The sequence below is a fragment of the Parasteatoda tepidariorum genome, chromosome 6 (assembly GCF_043381705.1).
Source record: "Parasteatoda tepidariorum isolate YZ-2023 chromosome 6, CAS_Ptep_4.0, whole genome shotgun sequence".
Lineage (NCBI taxonomy): Eukaryota > Metazoa > Arthropoda > Arachnida > Araneae > Theridiidae > Parasteatoda > Parasteatoda tepidariorum.
The window spans coordinates 85,161,541-85,185,476 of record NC_092209.1 but is presented as its reverse complement, the minus strand read 5'-3'; the positions used below and the strand labels follow the sequence as shown (position 1 = coordinate 85,185,476).

Genomic DNA, 23,936 nt, shown 5'->3' with positions numbered 1-23,936 from the left:
GTTATAAAAGAATATGTAGATAAAAAAAGTGTCGATATATGCTTTCATTTTTCTTAATAATTAAAGTTAAAACTGAACTTTTTAAAATAAAGTATTTATAGTGTCATTTTCTCCAACTTGTAAAACATTTTTATAAGTTTAAAATGGTAATTTTTTTAATATAAGGCCAAGAAAGGTTTTTTGAACTATGTTTGTGAACGGAAATAATGTGTTAATTACATAAAGTTTGAAAGCTAATAACCAGAAAAAGTCTAAACTAATTTTTACAAAGAGAAAGATGCAAAGTTATTAATATCTTAGCTTGCGATCTCCGAGATCTGTGGACACAGTGACGTCATGAGGAGGAAAATCGTAGCTTCAGCTCTAAGAGCGGAGTGAACTAGCCCTTCTATTCTCTTTAGCCCTGAGTAAGACTACGAAAGTGAAACTTTTTTCAATAATTCTATGATATATATCGAAAAAGATAGCTCGAATTAAATTTCTGTCTGTTTGACTTTTAAATTGTTTTGAAAGCATATTTGTATAATTTGATAATGAAATAGAACGGAACTATATGCAGTCGCGAATTAGTTTAATCCTATTTCACAATGGTCTTTTTTTTCACTTACAGCGGTGTATAGCGATGTTTTTAACACAAATAAATTACTCACCACTCATTAAGTCTGCGGTTTGTCACATAAATGTCATCACTGCTAAAAGAATCAATACGATTTCCGGATAGTAGCAATTTTCAAACGATAATTATTAACATTTCATGATATTCCGATTATTTGTTTAGAGGTTACAAGTGGTTTTAGTAAATCTAGTTTTGTAATTTTTAAAACAATGGGTATAAAAGAATATCGTGTATTGATAAGGCATTGCCTTTTGATGGGGAGAAATACTGTTGAAATAAAATAGTGGCTTTATAAGCGTTGTGGATACTCTGCACCACTCTTTCTTTCTTATGAAAAACTACAAATCGAGAGTATAACAAGGGAAGTACACATCTTTAAAATTGCTATCGAGACAAAACCTGCCTCTAGGTCAAAGTGGCCTTTCAAAAGCGCATTTTTATTTAAATTAAAAATACTACTCATTTTATTTAATAACCATTTAATTCACTTATTAATTTCAAATAACGTTTTCTTTTTCGTTAGCTAAATAGTTCCTTAAAACAAATAATTTTTAAGAAATTAAATTGAGGGTTTTAAAATCAAAATTTTTGCTGATATGAAAATATAAATAAATAAAATAAAATTTATTATATTTTACAAAAAAAAAAAAAGATTCCTCATATTTTTTTTCTAATTTACACTTAAATATGTTTTACAACATTTATACACATTTTACAATATTAGGAAATTAAAATAAACAGAATTTAAGTAAATAGAATAGAACCAGAGTTCTTTTAACTGCGAACCAGATACTTAAACCATTTACAACCTTAATTTTTTATTCTAATTATTAAGTAAGCTAAAACTTTGAAGAGCCACATCTTGACCCAGGAGCTGCAACGGCAGCAAATTTTTATTCCACTTTATGCTCTTTATTTAAAGCTGGGTTTCGTTTTAATATGAATTTTACGGGGGTGTACTTCCCTTTAGGCTAATACTAAACAATGCTTCCCTTAATGCTAAATAATACTAAATGAACTTAGTTTTTATTTATTTTTTTAAACTGTGGATTCTTTATTTTAAGGCATAGAAAATCATTAATGATTTTATGAGAAATTTGTTCAAATTAGAAGTAAAAAGTAATTTTAAAATTTTTCTGTAGAATAATATCTTAAAAAGTTTGTTCATAAGTTTTAATGTGATTCAAAAAACCAGAACTTAATCATGAGTTTTTGAGAAAAACTTAACTGTGAAAACTTAAATTAACTAGTTTTAAAATGATTAAAAAAAATAAATTTTTAGAATCGTTTACTCTTTTTCTCGTTTTAAAAACTATTATTTTGAATAAAAATATTGTTGAATTATTATCGTGAAATAAATTATTGTTCAAAAAAAGTAGGTTGATTTGTCTTAATACATTCAAAAATTTGAAATATCGAAATTAAAAAATAGGAATTTTTTTCTTCTTCGTTTTTTTTTGTTGTCATTTTTGGAATCGCTGATTTGAAGAAAATCACCTGTTTCTATCATTTTAAAATAATATTATTTTGACAGAAAAAAGTCTAACTATTGCTATGGAATAATTTCAGCTATAATTGTATTGATACATTATAATAAAAAAAAAACTGATATTTAAGAAACAATAATAATAAAAAAATCTCTATTATTGGATTGTTATCAATTTACAGACTACTTTTTGTGAATTTCCTTACTGCTATTTTTGTACTTAGTATAAGAAAACATTTATTTAACATAACCAAGTACCTAACAGATTACAATCTTTCATTGGTATCACATTGTATGATGCTGAACTAATATTGAAAACTAAAACCATAGTGCTCCACTTAACATCCAAAACCAATATTTTATATTTAAAACCAGATTATATACTGTGTTTCAAACTTAATATAACTTCTCAAGTCAAAAAGCTATGCTTCAAGTATGATTACTTATTTGCAATTTCGACGAATTTTTGAAACGACTGTGGAATTGTAGAAAGCTTTGGAAAACTACATTTTCCCCTATACTATTTTAATGCCCTCCTTTTTTTCCAAATATATTTAAATGCATTTATTAAATTTATATTTTACTTTATAACTGGCGTTAAACACACATTTACAAAAATTTCTATTCAATTTATTTGCCTCGTAATTTTCAACCTGATCCAGAAGACAAGGAAACTACTGAATTGAGTATTGTGACAAACCAAATCTCGTGGAGGACTTTTTAATGAAACTAACCAGCATTCGCGTTATATGGAAAGGAAAATCACGAAACCTCCCAAACGGTTAACCTGACTGCAAGCGTAGTTTAATCCAATCTACCACTGATGATATTTTATGTCAGCAACAATTTCTATTCAATTTATTTGCCTCGTAATTTTCAACCTGATCCAGAAGACAAGGAAACTACTGAATTGAGTATTGTGACAAACCAAATCTCGTGGAGGACTTTTTAATGAAACTAACCAGCATTCGCGTTATATGGAAAGGAAAATCACGAAACCTCCCAAACGGTTAACCTGACTGCAAGCGTAGTTTAATCCAATCTACCACTGATGATATTTTATGTCAGCAACAATTTCTATTCAATTTATTTGCCTCGTAATTTTCAACCTGATCCAGAAGACAAGGAAACTACTGAATTGAGTATTGTGACAAACCAAATCTCGTGGAGGACTTTTTAATGAAACTANTTGAATATGGCTCTTTGAAGACGAAAAAGCATAGATTTTCTTACAAAATGACTGATAACTAAAAAACTAATCCAAATTTTTGAAAAAGAAAAAAAATACTTCTTCATTATGTCAAAACACAATTATGTGTCGAGTTTCGAGCCTGGGCGAGGCTTCTGGGGCGATATATTGTGATTACAGACACACACACAGCCGCTTTTATTATTATGTATAGATGTATAGATAGATAACCAGTACCTAACAGATTACAATCTTTCATTGGTATCACATTGTATGATGCTGAGCTGATATTGAAAACTAAAACCATACCTCTACACTTTACATCCAAAACCAATATTTTATACTGAAAGCCAAAATATATAAATAATAAACTTCATGCAATAATAAACTTCTCAAGTCAAAAAGCTATGCTTCAAGTATCATTTTTTGCAATTTCGACGAATTTTAGATACCATTGTGGATTTATGGAAAACTACGGATTTACCTATGCTATATTAATGCCTCTTTTTTCCCAAGTATTTTTAATGCATTTATAAAATTTATATTTTATTTTTTAACTGGCGCTGAACACACATTTACAGCTACTTATGTTCAACTCATTAACCTTGTAATTTTGAACCCAACCCTGAAGACAAGGGAACTACTGAATTAAGCATTAGGACAAAACAAATCTCTTGGAGGTCTTTTTGATGAAACTAACCAGCATTCGCGGTTTATGAAAAGGAAAATCACGAAACCTCCCGATGTTAACCCGACTGCAAGGGTTGTTTAATTCATGATTAATCTACCACAGGGGATATCTTATGTTCTCAGAATTCAAATCGATCAGTCAATGCTGGGACCGGACCTGGGTTACCTCATTGGGAAGCGAGCTCTCTATCCTCGGAGCCACGCGTAATATTTTGTTTTATAGCAGTCGTTGAACAGCCGACCCTATTTTTAAGTTTACGACTATTAATGTTCAACTCCGTAGCTTTGTGATTTTATACCCAATCCAGAAGACAATGGAACTCCTGAATCACGTATTGGGAGAAATTTACTTTCGTGGAGGACTTTTTGACGGAACTAACCCACACTTGCTTAACACGGAGAGGAAAACCGCGAAAATTTCCCATGGTTATCCTAATGGCAAGGAGACTAACACATGATCCGTCTTCCTCTGAGGATATTTTACGTCAGCACTGTGGTTGATGCGAACCAGATGCAGTTTTTATATCGACCAGCTATCGTTGGGATTCAAACCCCGGTCACCGCATTGAGAGGCGAGCACTCTATCCCCTGGAAGCGACATAGATATTTTAGAATTTAGGCTAGTTATATTTTTTTTTTGTTTGGTATAAAATTTGACATCTTAATTTTCAATTAACTGTTTCATTTTACCTTGTTATATCATTGCGAAAAGTCGAACTTAAAATTGTGAACTTTTTTCTATATGTTTTTACTTCCTTTCCTCCCGAGGTTTAAGCCAATTAAATTTGTCCCTGGAACATGTTAACAACAATCGCTGTATTGCCGGTATTACTTGTTCTTATTATTTCTGCAGATAAAGAGATCTTACCATTCGAATAAGTGGTCAGCCATGAATTCATAAGAGTTATCTTTATAAGAACTGACTTGACAATAGTTCATCTCCAAAATAAGTTAAGAGAGATAAAGTTGTTTATTCCCTTTTCTCTCATTTAATATGCTGATTTTGAAATGATCATAATGAGTATATCTTTCAACGTTTCGAAAAACGGATTATTAATGACCCTGTTATTCAACAATTGTAAAGATTTAAACCTGAAAATTTTTAATCACTACGTAAGTTTAAAAAAAAAAAATCACACTTTTTTTCTAATTTGAGATTCTGACGCTAAATACCAGGGACAAACAGGCAAGTTTCTTTGTTGGCGGGTAAACTGCGGGGTGTTATTGTGATTTATCTATGCATGTAACGCTGATGCAGGTTGAAGAAAATAGGAACTTGAAAATATCGAAAATCAGTTTTATTGCCTGAGAAAACAGTGGTTGAAAAGGGATAAATGAAAGCACCTCGAAATTTCTCTAAGCAATCAAACTGGTCTTAACGTTTTATATCCTTTGATTTGACAGATTTTAAAGAAGTTTTTTTTTTCTCCCTTAAATATTAATTTGGGAACTTACTTTTCTTGCATTCAATTTTGACAAGGATAAATATATATTAAGGAAGGTCATTACGAAACAGGATGTGTTCAAATATTATGCTAATGAGAGGAAAGTTTTTTTATTTGCACGACGGGGGTGGGAAGGGTATGATAAATGTTTTAATATTACCTCATTTTCAGTTTATAAATTTTTATAAATGCAAAAGAATTTTAAATGTTCGCTATTCTTTGTTACAGTTTTAAAATTAAGAAAAATTTAGAATTATCATTTTTTCCTACATGCTTTGGTCAAAACCTTTGATCTCAGAAGTAAAAGATTCAGAAGATTCCTATAAAGATTATTTTATTCATGTTGTTGTTTCTAATGCCACTTGCTACACGGGCAAGCCTGCTTGGTGAAACCGAGCAAATTTAAGGCAGAGTGTGCGTTTCTTGCTTTTCAGTGGCGCCATCTATGGGCAAGAATTCGATTTCTGCCACACCATACGTCGCACCCGTTCATAGGGCGGACCCATTCATTTATCCACAGATCGTAACTTTGACCTGAATCAGAGAACGATCGATCTCCAATCCAGTACCCCCAGAGGTTTTGATTTGTTATGGGAACATGGAGGACTTTTGCGACTCGACAGATTTAACGTGCATCAGTCACTTTACTACACGGGGAGTCTTCGCCGGCTCGGTTCGAACCCACGAACATGGGCCCAGCGCCCTACCGACCACGCTATCCCGGCCATATTTTATTCATGTAAACTAACTTTTGTTACACGAAGTTAAGTTAATTTTTAAAAAATTTAAATTGAATCTTGATTACTAGAGTTTAAAAACAAGGGATGATGTTGTGACTTTATAATTTTGTTACCCTAGCATCCGAAGGGTTTTTGATTTGTTTATTTTTCATGACGAGGGGGAGTACAAAAGAGCCCAAAACATGCTTACGTTATGTTTGAAAGTCCCCATACTATGTTCATCAAAATTATCAATTTCATACACTTTATTTATTTTGAATAATTTTTAGAACATGCGACAGTGCATTTAAACTAACTAGCATAAAAAATAAACTCCCGATTAATTAATTATTATATTGTGTAAAGATTATTATTTGATTGTGTTGTCAGTTCCCATTTTGTGCAACAAAAAAGACGTTATTATTTTCTTTAAAATTTAATTGCATAATATAAAGCTAAGAACTGCAATATAAGGAAAATAGTTTTCCATCTTAAATAACTGCGTTTAAATGAAATAATATTCGGTTAATTAATGCTGAAAACGTGTTTGGACATTCCGATGTGATTCAACTCGTGCTTTTGACAGTTCTGATTGAAATTTCCTTTTCTAATGCCAGCGTTCATTGTATGAGGATGCTAATTATTCAAATAGCATTTCAAAATAACTGACAGCTATTTCTTGGATATTTGAAAACTCTTATCTTTCAAAAAAAAGTTGATAAATTACTCTTTATTATTATTTAACTTCTTAACGTCCGGTATTAGCATTTTGTTTATTAATATATTTTTTTTAAATTGATATTTCCATTATCAGGTCTATATTCTGCATTTTCTTAAAAATAATATTTAATTTAAAGAAATTTAATATAATTAATGTATTTAATTATATTATTGTTGATAAGAATCTTTGGTATTCCCTCTAACTTTATGGTCGAATTGGGAACATTTTAGTTACTATAAGTATAATATATTATAATACGTATGATAAACTGATAAATATAAAAACTGATCAGTCCAATTGCTACTAAGAAAGATATGAAAACAGATAAGACAAACTACTTTGAATCGTATTAAAAACTGATTAGTTTAGTTGCGACTAAAAGATATTAAGCCAGTTCGTCTAAATATATCAAAATAGTGTAAATAAAACACAAATACTGGCACAAAACGCACTTATAGTTTGTCTGAAGTAAGAACTCCCCGAGCCATTCGTCTGGAGCCGTGGTGGTGACTATGGTAACGTGGCCTAACTATTTGAAGTAGGGGTGTGGGGTCACTGTTGAGGACAGGTTTTGGCTGGGGTCCGTGACAAAAAGGAAATTTTTTTTCTTCGGTCTATTATGTCTGCCCTAGAGTGAAGAGAAGCTATCCTCCATGAAAAACGCTATTCTTGTTTCCATAGCAGCATATAGCCTTAAAATTTGTGGCAGGCGGAGTTCTTACCGTAGACAAACTATAAATAGTTCTGGTTCAATAAATTATAAAACTTTCTCACAGTGTCGTAACACAAAATGGACACTAAGCAATTCAACAATTGAGGAACATTTTTACAGAACCAAAACCATAGTATGTCCATTTCTATTCCCTTTATTTGTAATTTATTCACTCATAGCACTAAATATACTATATCTTCATCCAATTAGTCTAGTTGCTACTAAACGATACTAAAACAGAGTAGTCTATTTGCAACTAAGAAAAAGAATTAAAAAAATCCAATAAGTACAAAGGTATAAGATTTCAAATTTGATTTTATCTATAATCTTTCCTGTGAACTACAAAGAAACAGATATGATNAAAATTCATAACTTCGAAAATAAACAAGATATTTATATTCTGTCTTTTGCATGTATTACTGCAACTAATAAAGTTTTGTTTAGTACACTTCAACATGCGCACCATTGGTGGCCCTAATCACTTCCAATCTGTAACCAATTTCAAGCCAGGTGATGTAAATATAATTTTGGAACACCCTGTATATATAATTCAAAAATTATAAGTACTTTTGTATTAATAAAACCATTAAAACTCTTTCGTTTTCATAAAATGTCTTTGGTAAAGAATAGGTGTAGAAATATTCTATTTTGAAACTTGAAGGCTGAAAACCTACCAATGAATTATAATTAGATTTATATATTCAAAATCTTTCCCTCTTTCACTTTCATATTAGGAAGCATTAAATGATTATCGATGATGCGTTGAGTTACAAGGTATGCACGACTTGAGCCTTTTTACCTTATTTTCTGTAGTATATAATGCAGGAACAATCGTTTTTGCGTGTCTTTTTCAACATGATGTGATCCTGATAATCTCTGTCGGAATTGTCCGAGAGTGCTGTCCACCCGCCTCCAGTGTGGAGAATGGGTGCTAACTGTTACCACCAACAACCTACCTATAAATAAAGCTGTTAAAGGAGTATTTTGGTTCACGACTGGTTTATTTGAGCTAAAATCAACCCATGACATCAGGGTTGTAGCCCTGATATTACATATATATAATTTGAATGGCATATTTTTGATTTGTTAGTAAATCAAGAAAATATATATAAACGTTCATTTTTTTTTTCATTTCAGATGTGTGTGCAAGATACGTGTTCGATGTTTCCATGAAAGTTCGAAATGGTATTCTAGGTCCAATGTCACCTGATTTGAATATCATGGGTGTTCTTTATGAAAGCATGAATGCAATGCTTCCTCCTGATGCCCATAGTATTTGCGATGGGAAATTACATGCGTCTGCAACCCATTTCGATTCTGGTAAAAATGTTCTTTTAAACAGTTTCAGCAGCAGAGATGAGCTACTAAGGGTATGAGCTTTCGAAAAGTCTTCTTAAAAACTGGTTTGCAATTATTTTAATTGATATGTGTTAATTATTCATTTTACGTAGGGAAATGAGAGTTAAGGGAGTGTAGTGTTTACCTGCTGCCGGTAAAAATACAGAACTCGGCCTCTCACCTGAACTTAATTAAACCAAAATTACTATGACTGACATAAGAAGTGCTTGGACTACTTTTCAAACTAATTTCAATAAATCTTGATAAAACACTGAATTTATAACATTCGAATTCCAATATATGTAGGGGTACTAATGGAAGATGTTAAAAAAAATTGAAATCTTAAGAAGTTTTAATTAATTTATTTTTTTATAATTTTTTCTTTAACCAAAGAATGTTGAAAACAAATATGTATTGTTTAAGAGATTATTTAAGAATAAAAGTTTATTTATTAAAAAATGGAGTTTATTTAAAAAAAAAAAAAAAAATTAGTTTTTACATAGAGAAATTTTAAAACCAGATTAAGAGTGGAAAATTTCAATAGGAAATATTATGCATATGCTCTGAAAATGTTGCATATAATTTGCTGCATTTTTTGCTTTTAATTTTTTAAAAGCAAATTGATATTGTCTTAATCACAATATAAAATTATTATCGATTGTATTGAAAAATTTATTGCTCACATTCCCCCCTCAAAAAAGATCAGAGTTTTTTTCTGCGGCTCTCTCCCGTAAAATGTTATGTACTTATAATTTATATTAATACTAATAGAAAATGTTCTTCAAATACTGGTCTTAACGTTCGTTTTTGAAATTCCTTTTCAAAAATCAATATATTATTAGTGCTACTTTTGTTAGTGACATAAAAACGCAATTTTTTAAGCATCTTTTGTACTCATCGAACAGAAAATTTTTGAGAAGATGCTACTTTACTCATTTTTTTATTTTGAAGAAGCCTAAAAATTTGTTACAATTTTCGAAAATTACTAAAATTTTGAAGTATGCGGGAGTAAAAAAAAAAAGTTTTCGTAATAGTTAGTTGGATTTACTAAAATGTTTGCCCTGTGAAAATGTATTGGTTGCTTAAAAATGAGCAACTCTTTTACATAGACATAAAAAGGCAACCTTACCAATTTGTGCCGGGTGCGGGTGATATCGGAATTTTAATGTTCGCTTTTTTTTAAATTTAATTAATATTCTTACATTGGTCTATATTTCGCTAGCCAAATGAGATTGATCACTATAATATGGTTTTTAAATGATACTTGCGGCACTACATGCTATAATGATATATCATATTTGAAATATGTCATTATCGATAACTAGTTTTTATGTTTGATATTTATCGTATGATATGAAATATTCTGTGAATACTTATTAAATATTCCTTTTACGATGTTAGATATTACGATATCAGATAGTGATCTTTAACGATATGTCGCTCAGCTCTAACAAAAAGTTTAATGAAGGCTGTCATTGATAAAGTTAAGGAGAGAAAAAAAAAGATACCTTTAATTTAAATCAAAACAATTCCTACAAAAGCTTGTGAAACGTAATAAAAAAAATTTCACGCCTATCATAATTAAATATTTTTGTTTAAAGAATTTTTAAGTTAAGGTTTCGCAAATAATGAAATGAATAAATTTCTAGAGTATACTTACTAATGATACCACCAAAAAGATAAACAATCATAAAAAAAACAAGCAAAACTTTATTTTTCTTTAACGTTTTTTTGGAAGAAAAAAGCTTTGTTATTATTATTAGATAAGAAAATGTTATTAATGCTTCTTTTATTTCTAGTCATTAATGTGTAGCTGTTTTATTCCTCTCTATTGTGGTTATGAACCCCCCTGCATAGATGGTGAGGTATGACCTGCAATTTACTTATTCTTTTATTAAAGGTTAAAAATATATATATATTTAAGGAGACTGAACACAATTAAGTTGCTGATTTATTTTCCCCTCCTTTTTTTCAATATTCAATTCAGCGCATGATATAATTTTTAATTTTTTTTTCTTCAGAATAATTAGACACAGCTTGAAATAAATAAAAAAATGACATCGTTAAGTTCTTCGGAAAACTTAGTGTCAAATTAATTCTCTTTAAGTGATGTGTCTAGCACACGTGATAATCCAAAAAAGTTATTAATGTAATCTTCTAAAATTTATAAGGATATTTTTGTAATATTTAGAAATATCTGAACCACAAAAGCAATAAAATGTCTCGTTTTTTTTAATTATATTTTTCATTGCCATTAAGATGAAATTCACATTTTCTCTAAAAACTAGCAGTACAAAATGAAATTTTTCAGTATTAAATAATAATGTTGGTTCAAATTATAGAATCACATGCATAATCGTTGATTGAAAAATTTCTTTTTATTCTACTCAATATTTTTTCGGAAAATTTGCTCTAAAATTGATAAAAATTTAGTTAGCTGTGTTAGTGGAATTAGGTGTTGTCAAATAATTTTGGTTTACTATATTTTCAGAGATACGTAGATGCGGCTTTAAGCAACAATTCACCTTGGCTGAATAAATATACCGTGACTGTGGCACCTTTCTCTGGAAATTCTGATATATGTCCAGAAAACGATGGAATGTTCCTAAAAGCTTTTACTTTATCTAATACAAGTATTGGTGTAAGATCTCTTCTTTTATATCATAATTATTTCTGTTTGATATAGTATAATGACGGCCACAATAATGGCCGATGATTGCACTTTAGCATCCAATTAGTCTCGGTGCTGCCATCTAGTGTGGCAAAAACTAGACGTCCAAATTAACATGGCCAACGGTATCTCACCCATTGTGGTGGTCCTGAAAGAGTGGATACCACTTCTGGCGAACGCACTAGGTCTGCTCATCGGGAAGACCGATTGTGCAGCTCATAGGAAATAATGGCCGATGATTTGAAAAAGTAAAGTAAAATGAGAGAAATAGGAATGAATAATGAATGATTTGCTGCCTTCCACTTAGGAAACTAGGATTTACCCCACGCAGTTCGTTACTAAGTTTGTCAACAGATGGCTGAGAAAAAAATATAAACAATGTTCTTGATTATAAATGAATATCGTCTGCAGCAACAGCGTTGTGCAGTTTGTACAACATGCAACAGATTTCATTGTTTTATAGTTTTCTCAGTTAGTAGGTCATAGTTACTAATTTTTAAATTTCGTAAAAATGTATAGCGTAGAGCCTAGTTTTTTTTTCTCCATAAAATACAGCAAACTATACATTTTTTCCTGTACTTTTTTTAACTTATCTTTCAAATCGTCAGTAATATTCGAGTAGTATCCATTATTTCTAATGAAATCAATATTTACTTTTTAATATTTAGTTCTTTATTTATTGATGTAACTCGTTATTTACTTCATTAATATTTTAATTTGTTGACCACTATGTCAGGTAAAAATTCAAAAATATATATCAAAACACCTGATAATCACGCAGTGAAGTTTTTAAATATTCGAGAGGTTTAAAACAAATTAATACCACTTTGAAAAATATTTCACCAAAATCGTGTTAAGTTTACATTTAATAACTGGAAATTAACATGAATCCGGTTTGTTTGCAAGCAATCATGTATTTTTTTCATATCTAAAAATTTTTTGAGTTTAAAAAATTTTTTGCTTGTATTTTTTTTCTAAATAAAATTTAAAAAATTCTTTTTTCTTAATATTTTGCTTTAACCTTTTTTATACCCGTTTTTTTTAAAATTAAAACAAAAATTGCTCTTGCTTTTTTTTTCTATATTTTTGGGGGTTAGAAATAACATAATTTTTGTTTTGTTTTTCACAATAATAGTAACTTTTGTTGAAACATTTCAGACATTTTTGTATTAAAGAAAAAAATCAGTCAAGCAACAAAATTACCTAACGTTAAAAAAATTATTTCATAGTTCCAATTTTATTTATTTTTTCTTGAGAGTTGAAAAGAATTTTGTTCGACAAAATTTTCATATAATTAAAAACTATTAACCTCAACAAACATTCAGAAAAATATATCTATAGATAGATCATTCATGTAAGAAAAAAGTTTAAAAGCATTTTTATTTTGAATCAAATCAAATCAAGTAATTAAAGCTAACCAAGTTAAATTTTTCAACATCATCACCAGAGAGCCTAAGGTGGGCCAGTGCCTCCCTTCAAATTTTATTCCACTGTGTTTTATTTTTGACATGGGGCACCAGTTCCAAAAATTTTGATACTGGATGTATTTTAAAAGGGAAAACCAGTTTTTAAACAAATAATTACAAAACCTATTATTTGTGCTAAAATTATTTTAATAACTACAGTAGGGAACCGATTGTCCGGAATGATCGGGACCATCTTTATTCCGGATAACTGATTTTTCCGGTTTTCTGAATTGCTACAAAAAGCCGTTTTTTCAATTGTTAAACCCAACTAAAAAAAAACAAAACAATATTTTGAAATCTTAAAAAGAAAAACGATGAAGTAATACACTAATGATTATTTCCAAAATGATGGTAAGGTAAACATCTTTCAAAAACGAAAGAAAAATCCTAAAATCTTATGAGGAAAAAAAATTTGAAAAAAAGAAAAAATGGCGGGAAAATTTATCGAATTTCGTTCCGGTTTTTTGGTTTCCGGATAACGGGTTCTGTACTGTATTTTGAATTTGAGTATTAAAATTAAGTTTAGAAACATGTTTTCAGCTGTCTCCTAAAAACATGTACATGCTGTTCCGAGTCCTTTTCCCTGCAGCTCCCGAGATTCAGAAAGAGATATGCCAGCAAGGTTTTGATGATGCCCTACGATTCTTAAGAGATAATGGTAGGAAATATTTTCTTTTGATAATCAATTTGTATAAAAATAAATTACAATAATCTGGTGACATACTTTTAATTTTTATTTTATTTTTAACAAAAAGAAGTATTTGTGCAAAATTATAGAACAAATACCAATGGGGGCAAAAAAAAAATACAGATTTTTTTTTCGTAAGAATTCATTGAAAAATTTTAGCATGCAATAGTTTTATCATGAAAATTTTGTTTAAATATCCTTTAAACTATTGTTTGTNTACTCGTTTTTTTTTTTTTCTATATTTTTGAGGGTTAGAAATGACATAATTTTTTTTGTATTTCACAATAATACTATCTTTAGTTGAAACATTTTTTTAAAGAAAAAAATCTACTAAGCAACAAAATTACCTAATGTTAAAAAAATTATTTCATAGTTCGAATTTTTTATTTTTCATGAAAGTTGAAAAGAATTTTGTTAGATAAAATTCTCATATAATTTAACAAAATTAAAAACTATTAACCTCAACAAAATTCAAAAAAAAAAAATATATAATCATTCATGAAAAAAAAGTTTAAAAGCATTTTTGTTTTGAATCAAATCAAACCGAATAATTGAAGCTAACCAAGTTAAAATATTTTTCAACATCAACACCAAAAAGCCTAAGGTGGGCCAGTACTTTCCTTTAAATGATCCCTGTGTTCTATTTTTGACACTTGGGCACCAAAGGTTTTGATACTAGATGTATTTTAAGTATAATGGAAAAATTAATTTTTAAACAAATAAATAAAAATTACAAAACCTACCATGTGTGCTAAAATTGCAGACTAAAATAATTTTAATACCACTTTTGAATTTGAGTAGTAAAATTAAGTTTGGAAACATGTTTTCAGCTGTCTCCTAAAAACATGTACATGCTGTTCCGAGTCCTTTTCCCTGCAGCTCCTGAGATTCAGAAAGAAATATGCCAGCAAGGTTTTGATGATGCCCTACGATTCTTAAGAGATAATGGTAGGAAATATTTTCTTTTGATAATCAATTTGTATAAAAATAAATTACAATAATCTGGTGACATACTTTTAATTTTTATTTTATTTTTAACAAAAAGAAGTATTTGTGCAAAATTATAGAACAAATACCAATGGGGGCAAAAAAAAAATACAGATTTTTTTTTCGTAAGAATTCATTGAAAAATTTTAGCATGCAATAGTTTTATCATGAAAATTTTGTTTAAATATCCTTTAAACTATTGTTTGTTTGACGTACACAAAATAATTTAATTAAAGTGAAATTTTGACAAAGAAGCTTGTGACAAAAATGTTGCTCTTTATCTATTTAAGATCCCTCATGTTAAACTAGGAAGAATTACGATGCGTTTTCGAAAAGCAAAAATACAAATGCCACATATTCACTTTAAAAAATTTAAACTGATTAAATGTACATTACAAATTACTTACTGGTAACATGCCTAGTTTTCCTTATTATTATGTAGTTGCCGCTGTTGTCAAAGCATTTGTTAAGTGTGGGTACAAGCTTTCGGAACTATGGAACTTTATTGCTTGTTATCGAACCCCTTTTCAACGTATGTTTTGATCTCATTATTGTCGCGAAAGTTTTGCCCTGCAAGATGCTCTTTCAGGTAAAGGAAAAAATTAAAGGTCTGGGCTGTATGACGGGTGTTCTAAAATATTCTATTTGAAACTTTTGAGTTGTGTTTTGGTTTGAAATGCTGTGTGATGTAGAGGATGCAGGATTCTGAAACGACACAGACATTAGAAAAACATGCAGCTCAAACAAAGCTCAACCTAAAAATAATAAATGACCTTGAAGGAAAAGCAAAACTATTGATAGTTACGATTTTAGAATATTTTTTGCTACATTTTATTCATTGAAATTTGTTTCATGAAACCTAGTAATTAAGTTTGAAGATTTCAAGTATTTTAATAAAATAGTTAAATATTTTCTATCTTAAAATTGGATGACTTGGTTCTATATAGAACAGATAACCAAATTTTATGAATGTAAATATTTTTTAAAGTTCAAACTTTAAAAAAATTTTAAACTTTGAAAGAGTTGGAAAAAGTATTTGTAATCTTAACATTTGGTTGCTAGTTTTATAGAATACATTTCAATGTATTCAAAAATATTCATTAGATAGCTTAAATTAAGAAAGCACATTCATATTAATTCCCCGAGAGACATGGAGAAATAAATAGAATACCTTTCTGCATAAATGGAACTCATGATATAGTAAACCAAAACAAGCATTTCTCAGGCATGCATTATTATTTCTCCAATTTAGGAGTGTCATAATTTTCCAAGTCTTCTTTTAAATCATTTTCCAATTTTTTGTTATATTTTGAGTAAATACAGCATCAATAATTTTCTATCATGCAGTTTTCAAAAGATATAAAACTCAATTTAAGCCCTTAGGTTTGGGCCAGATGTTGTCAATATGGATTTTCTAATGCGGCTTAAAAAGGGATCATCCACTAATTAATTTTTGTAAAAATATAAGTTTTGTTAATTAAAAGGAGATTTCTATGAACAGTTTCGGCTTTCTTGTTTTTGTATTAATATATTTTTAAAAATTTTTCAGGTTTAGTACCTTGTCCTGATTGCCAAGGTAGCGGAAAACCAGATCACTTAAGCTGTAAACCTCCGAAAGATACAGTTCAGCCTGAAATCACGAATGGTATAAATTTCTCATTTTTATAATATAAAACAAAGGAGAGCATTCGCCTTCCAAAGAGACGAACCGTGTTTGAATCACAGTCGATTTGAATTCCGCATCCGGCTTGCACCGACCACAGTGCGGGCGTGAAATATCCGGATCATGGGTTAGAGTCCTCTTGCCGTCAGGCTTATCGTGGGAGGTTTTCGTGGTCTTCCTCTCCATGCAACGGAAACGCGGGTTAGCTCCATCAAAAAGTCCTCCACGAAGGCAAATTTCTCCCGATAGTCGATCCAGGAGTTCCCTTGTCTTCTGGATTAGGTTCAAAATTACAATGTTGTGTAGTTGAACATCAGTAGTCGTCAACCCATAAAATTGGGTCGGCTGTTCAACGACGGTTATGAAATAAAATAAAATATAAAGCCCTAGAAAAAAGTTAGTGAACCAGATTTTCCTCTTTTTTATGTGATGAATTCTGAGCAGAAAGTAATGTTTCCCTCATATAGCTATAATAACAAGGAAATTCCACTTAAGATAACATAAAATTGTTTAGAAAGATTTTGAGACAATGGATTTATATATGATACTTATATAGAAGTCATTGAGTTGTTCATTAAAATACTTTTTTTACTGAATAACAGAGAGAAAAATATTGAAGCTCTTGTTATATCTTGGCGGTGAAGTTTGGAAATTTGTTCTCAGTATTCATGAGGTGTAAGGCTCAAACCCTGTCACGTCACTTAAAAGCTTTATCGTTTTAGCTTTCTTTTTCCAATTTCCATTGGATCTCACAGTCGCAAACAGGAATTTGTAACACATTTGCTGATGACGTTGTACAGTCCATCATAAATCAACAATTTGTATTATTGTGTCATATTCCAATATAAAAGTGACAAAAATAATACCATTTTTAGAACAAACAATCTCATATTGGTTTGTGGAATATTTTCTATACATTTTCATTTTCGAATAAATTTACGGTGATTGCACAATCTTCTCCAGAACCTCTTGAAAATGAAGTCACTGTATATGTGTCACTTTGATAAATTGACACTTAAAAACAGGCATGCATTTTAAATAAGCGGTTTCTGGTATAAATGCACATCAGTCTACCAATCAAAAGTAGAGTAATAATAAAAATTTCAATTAAAATTGTTCCAATATAATATAAAATTGTTCAATGTATAAAAAAGTACACAGGAACTACTATGTATATAGCATACTAAATCTATGTTTTTTTAAATATTCATACTAATAAAAATACTAGTTTTTCCTAATAATAAGCAGAAAGTCTTGCGAACACTTATGTCGATCCCTGGTTTTGTACAATCAACATCATGGAACTACACAAATTTTCCCAACACACCACTGGAACATTATAATGACTGCAATTTTTCTTAAATCAACATAGAATGTTCTATGAGAGTATCTAAAGAATAAGTCAAATGATCTCAAAATAAATAACATATTTGAATATTGTACATGTCAAAATCTATTTAAAAAACTCAGGGTATCTGCTACATTTTAGATTTTCAAATTCATGACTTTTCATAACTTTCCATGACTAATTCCAAGAATTTTCATGACTTAATGAAGTTACTATTCTCTCCGACAAAAACACAATAATAAATTTAAAAAAGCATTATAATAACATTCACATAAATAATAGGTATAACCAAAACTGTTATACTCTGCATCTTCATATTTATAGATTTTAAATTTAAGAAACAGAGTAAAGAAAGAGTTGAAGCAATAAAATAGCTGAAAAAAATACAAAAGCAATTATTTTTTTCGGCAGAATTACATTCTAAAGATGCTTTTCTTGTTCATCGGAAAGGAAAGAAATACTCTCGATTTTTCTGTTCTCATTTCGGAATAAAAAATTTCGTCAATGACTGGCTTGCTTTAGCTAAAATTTTAAATTGATAAAATAAAAATAATAATACAAATTCTGAAATCACAGAAGTTTAAAAGATAATTCACTCTCGAAATAATGCCTTTTCTTTATTTTTAAAAAGAACACCATAATTTTTAAAGAACATGATAAAAACATTTTATATTTTAATAAAACATGACTGCGAGTGGGGATTTTGTTACACATTCAGATATTCGAACAATTAGGGGGAGAGGTAAAATCCATTTTGAAAATTAGATTTTTCGTCGACTTAAATCCATGACTTTCCACGATTTTTCTTTAAAAAATAGTTAAAATCATGACATTTCATGACAAATTTTGTCCAATACTAAAATTCATGACTTTCCAGGTTCACTGATACCCTGATATTGCTTGATATCAAAATTTTATGTTACACTTGGTCCCTTTTTTTTCCAAGTTATATCTGGAAGAAAGAAAAAATTAATCTCTAAAAATCAATTACATTTGATTTAGGTACTTTTTTAATTACATCACACTAGAGCTGTGAGCTAATGGAGACGGTCTGAGAAACATCCCTGAGGATGATCCAAAGACATGCCATCACAATTTTGATCCTCTGCAGAGGGAATGGCACCCTCGCTTCGGTAGCCCGATGACCTGCACGCGAAGTCGATCCTTTACGGTAGCACAGTTTAACGAGGACCAATACCGCACACCCTCGGTCCCTATGCAGACTGATCCAAGTGGTCACCCACCCGCTTACTGACTGCAGCCAGTGTTTTAATGGTCCCCACCGATCAGTCCATTGAGGGACTACATTTGAGTTAGATTAAATAAATTCAATTAATGGTTATCATTTTATTATAAGTTATTGTGAATATAGTGATTGGATTTTTTACATAAAAAATGGTTGCACAACCTCAAGGCACTGTACATTACGTTTTTTTTTCAGGCTTAGAATATAATTCTTTTTGAGTCAGTAATAAAAGCTAATACTTGTACTTCTTCAATTGAGTTTTACTTGTCATTATCCATTTTGTACTTTTAAATGTCTTGAAAAAATTATTTTTCTTTCAGAAATTGAGCGAGCTATTGTGGAATTTAACAAGGATTTTGGATACAGACTTCTGCAGTATCGTTCGATGAAAATATTGTACTACTTTAACATGCCCTCCATTATTACGGCAAAAGTTGCATATATTGCCATTTCAATGTAAGTTTTATTTTAAGAATATTTTGAATTAGGAGAGAACACTGTGATAGCTAAAAAAATGAATTACAAGAAATTATGACAATCTCTTCCTTTACTACAATATTTTGAGTTTTATACCATAAAATATTTTAGCAAAATTATTTTATATACAATTAAATATGTATTAGGACAATATTGTTTATAAAAACTATTAAAATTTCCTTAGCATGCTATCAAGGAAAATAATAATAATAAAGACATTCTGGATGCACAAAAAAAGTTGATTAATAGGATTTTCAACCTTCTCCCTATTGATGTCGTTGTTGACGTAGGTCATTAAGGCAATCGGCGGTGCAATTGTTCTTGTTTTCTAATCGTGCCATCCATGGCCAAGAATTCGACTTCTGGCCACACCCGCTTACAGGGAGGACTCATTCATACATCCACAAATCATAACTTTGACCTGAACCAGGATACGGTCAATCTCTAATCTAGGGCTGGGATAGCCTGGTTGGTAGGGCACTGGGGCTATGTCCAAAAGATCATGGGTTTTATCCCCGCTGGTCAAAGACTCCCCGTGTAGTAAATGGTGATTGATGCACGTTAAATCTGACGTGTCACAAAGTCCCCCATGTTCCCATAACAAATCATACCTCTAGCGGTACTGATCCAGGAGCTTCCTCGTATTCTGGATTGGTTCAAAATTACAAGGTTACGGAGTTGAACATTAGTAGTCGTAAATCGAAAAACTGGGTCGGCTGTTCAACAACGAATATAAAATAAAATTTCTAATCCAGTACCCTCAGTGGTATAATTTGTTATGGGAACATGGGGAACTTTGTGACTCGACAGATTTAACGTGCACCAGTAACTATTTACTATGCAAGGGGTCTTTCATCGGATGGATTTGAATTCCCGTTCTTATGAGAGTAAGTCCAGCACCCTACCAACCAGGCTATTCCGGTCACCTTCCCATTGATACAACATCTAATCTAACTTTTGATCAAATGCATGGCAAGACAGAATTCCATCGCCTTAAAATGCAAGGTGTCCTAATGTGTAATATAATATTAAGGAGTTACTGCATCTAGTACACTTACATAAAACGGATTACTTTTATTCTTGATGGAAATATTTTTTAAATTGTTTCAGGATTTTGCAAAAAGTTCAAAAGAGAGCTGGTTTGGATGACAGATGGAAGACTTTCTTGAATGTATTGAAGGGAGGATTATATGGGCCAAGATCAGCTCAACTGTAAGTAGTGAAACACTTAAATTATTTCATTATTATTCATAACAATATTCTCTAAATTTCGAAAAAAAAATCCTTAAAATAGTAATTAATAGCTTTAATTTTTTCTTTTTGTTATAAACAAAATTTTAATAATAAACAATGTATCAAACTGCTGCGGCAAAGTCGATTTAGGCACTGAATTGCCACTGCGAAGAACAGGGGTTTGATTCCCTGTGGTGACTTAAATCCCATATAGCTTCTGACTGATGGGTACCAGAATATCTGAGAAATAAAGGCAGCATGTGCGCAATGCTGACTTCATTACCATAATCATACTATAGGTCGATAAATTGTATTACTTCAACCTCTATGGTCCCTCTGATCCACATAGATTACCTTACTTTTCATATACAATGAAAATGACATGGCCAGTCCATTAATATGGTGGATTTAGTTTTCAACTTCACCTACTACAACTTGGGCTAGGGTTCCGTTCCTTGTGCTTTGTGTTAAAGGCTAGGTGTACTTGATGTGCTCGTATCTTAGTCAGGGTGCGTAGCCAAATCTTTCAACATAAAATAAGCGCCTTTTAAGCACTATATACATTAAAAAAATGTCAAAATAATTTTCAGAGACTTTGCATGATCAATATAAAATAACTCTTTTCTCGATTATATTAGCCATTATAAAAAGATAGAAATTTTTTTCGGTTCGATTTCTGAAGGAGGAAAATGAAGACGGAAATTGAGAATCTCTTGCAAAATGCAGTCGAGTTGCACATGAGAGTGCAAGAATGATTCCCACTGAATCCAGATGAGTATATGCACGTGCGGACGTGCAAGCATTTCATCAAACATGTAAAATGATTGGCGCTTTCATACGCTACGCCGAAATGCATTGTGTTTGAGTGATTTGTGAGAACTTTGAATAGAACAATGTAAAGACTACACTTTTACATAATGTGTGGTAAAAATCGACATGGTAAAGAAAAAAAATCTAATTTTCGAAAAGCGAAAATTTAACACTTTTTAAAAACACCCAATAAAAAAAGCACCTTTAAAGTACTTTTACTTTAAGTACTTTTTAAAAATGCTATGCACGCTGTTAGTGGTTAAGAATATAATCTAATCTAATCAAACATGGTCATTTTGTAATTGGAATATTCCATGTACAGTTGAGGGGGTTGGATGATTACTGCCACCATCTCCCCTTCAATCTGAATTGCGGTAGTGTAGTATGCACATATACCAGTATTTCCTCCGAATCATTATTATATGATTTCGTGAATTCTAGTTATAAGTGATCAATCTGCGTCCATTCATAATGCTTGCAGTCTATTTTCCTCATAAGGGATATGCAGTCAAAGCACTTTTGCTTCAGTTCAGGTGATCTTAGAAACTCGGTTTGAAACTTCAAATTAGTTGTGAATGGCCAAATCCATCACTCATTGAGGTAGTTCTTGTGTCTTTATTCACAAAGACACAGAAGATTAAAACCTCTATTTGTTATTTATTCCAAAACTTATGACATATTTACAACGAACTTTTGAATTTCTATATTGTTGCGATGTACAGGGTGCAAAAAATGGACCACTCCGCATAACTTTTTATCTAATGATCGGATCTTCATGGTTTGAGGAGATGATCTCAAATATGCTGATTAATTCTTGCAAATGATATATTAAGCTACGAAATGTAAACTAATTTTATAATTGTGAGCAAAATGTTTTCAATTCACTTAAAAAGTTCTCGAGATACGATGAAAAACGCAAAAAAGTAAAATTAACATAAAGGGTCCAAACTTAAGGTACAATTTTTTGCAGATTGAGGCTACCCCTATATTTTTTTAGTAAAAAATTCAAATTCATCGAAAAAAAGGTATGTTTATTTTGAAAATAGACATTTTTATATCTGATTTCGTAACTTAAAATATCCTCTGCACTAATTATCATTTTTGAGGTCACCCCCTCGAACCATTAAATGGAGTCCTAGAACGCGAAGTATCGTAGATAACTAGTGTAGAGTGTTACTGTAGATAACTATGTATTTTATTTTTAGAAAATGAATCAGAACTTTAGAAGAAATCTTCACATTGAAATTTGTGTTTGCATGATTCAATATGAGAACTGCAACTGGAATAAAGCTGAGACCTACGCCGTATGAATCAGTGACGTCAAGCATTTTTTGCTTATGTGGCTATATTTTATGAATAATCATTCCAAAAACAATTTTGTTGATTTATGTTGAGCATATTATGTTTTATTTTGCTTATGCCAAAATTTATTTTTGTGTCATGTTGGTTTGATCAAAAAGTATAGTGCATAAAAACCCTAAAAATTGCTAGTCGAAAATTTCATTTCTTCAATGAAACTGTCATAGACTGCTATTATTTAAAATTAATGCACTTTTGTTTATACAGAATGGCTAAAATAAAATCAGGAAGTTAGAATATATTTCCAGCTTTTCTGTGTTTTTTGAATTTGTCGGTTTTTTAAGCCACTCTGTATAGAGCTGTTAAAAGTTAGCTAAATCAAACCACTAGTCTTTCTTGTTTGTGATCTCTTTAAAACGTTAGTTACTTGTTATTGCCATTTTAAGAAGTTGTCTACTTATATTTTAATGCATACTATTAACAATTTCAGTCTTTACTGAATATTTTTTATTTCAAACTTTTATTAACACTTTGCATATATTAATGAATTATAACTCAAAACTGAATGTGTTCTTTTGAAACTGTTATATAAGAATTTGGCTGTGCCATCATTGTCTAATGCTCTTACTGCATTTATTTGAACAATAAATGTTTTAAAAGTAAAACAAGTTTCTATGAGTAATTTTCTTAAGAATTCTTACTGACATATAATTGCTGATGAGATGATGAGGGAGAAAAAGCACTTTCCAATAAAATAGCATAGGATCAATTTTGTTGTGGGCAGGGCCGGGTTAACCTATAGGCACACTAGGCACGTGCCTAGGGCCTACGAAATTCAGGGGCCTACGAAATCTTGGGAGAAAAAAATTTGTTGACAAAAATAATTTAGCTTTAAAAACAACAAGTGTATTTTGCACAAAATTATGAAGATACAAATAAAAATATAATATTTTTCGGTAATAAATTATTTTGCAGAATCTTATGATCTAATATATTACTTTTTTGCGATTTTTGGATTCAACGAAATCTTGTATTATGCTGTCGAATTCCAAACTACGCAAAATGTCGTATTCAATAGACATAAGTGCGAGCGATGCCAAACGATCTTGATTCATTGTTGAACGCAAATAAT

The 23,936-nt window shown here is 30.5% G+C and overlaps 1 protein-coding gene across 2 annotated transcripts in view; it reads left to right on the top strand.

Moving 5' to 3' along the window:
• Positions 1–23,472, top strand: part of LOC107452498 (patatin-like phospholipase domain-containing protein 4) — a 56,736-nt gene extending 33,264 nt beyond the window's left edge. Inside the window, exons 2-9 of one of the 2 annotated variants that reach the window (XM_043052259.2) lie at positions 8,716–8,948; positions 10,716–10,781; positions 11,408–11,557; positions 13,594–13,711; positions 16,278–16,373; positions 19,306–19,441; positions 20,573–20,674; positions 22,711–23,472. In XM_043052259.2, coding sequence (XP_042908193.1) covers positions 8,716–8,948; positions 10,716–10,781; positions 11,408–11,557; positions 13,594–13,711; positions 16,278–16,373; positions 19,306–19,441; positions 20,573–20,674; positions 22,711–22,717 — 908 coding nt within the window. In that variant the 3' untranslated portion in view covers positions 22,718–23,472. Of the gene's footprint in view, positions 1–8,715; positions 8,949–10,715; positions 10,782–11,407; positions 11,558–13,593; positions 13,712–14,571; positions 14,690–16,277; positions 16,374–19,305; positions 19,442–20,572; positions 20,675–22,710 lie in introns of both variants that reach the window. The other variant, XM_071182807.1, reaches the window with a different exon arrangement.
• The last annotated feature ends 464 nt before the right edge of the window (positions 23,473–23,936 follow it).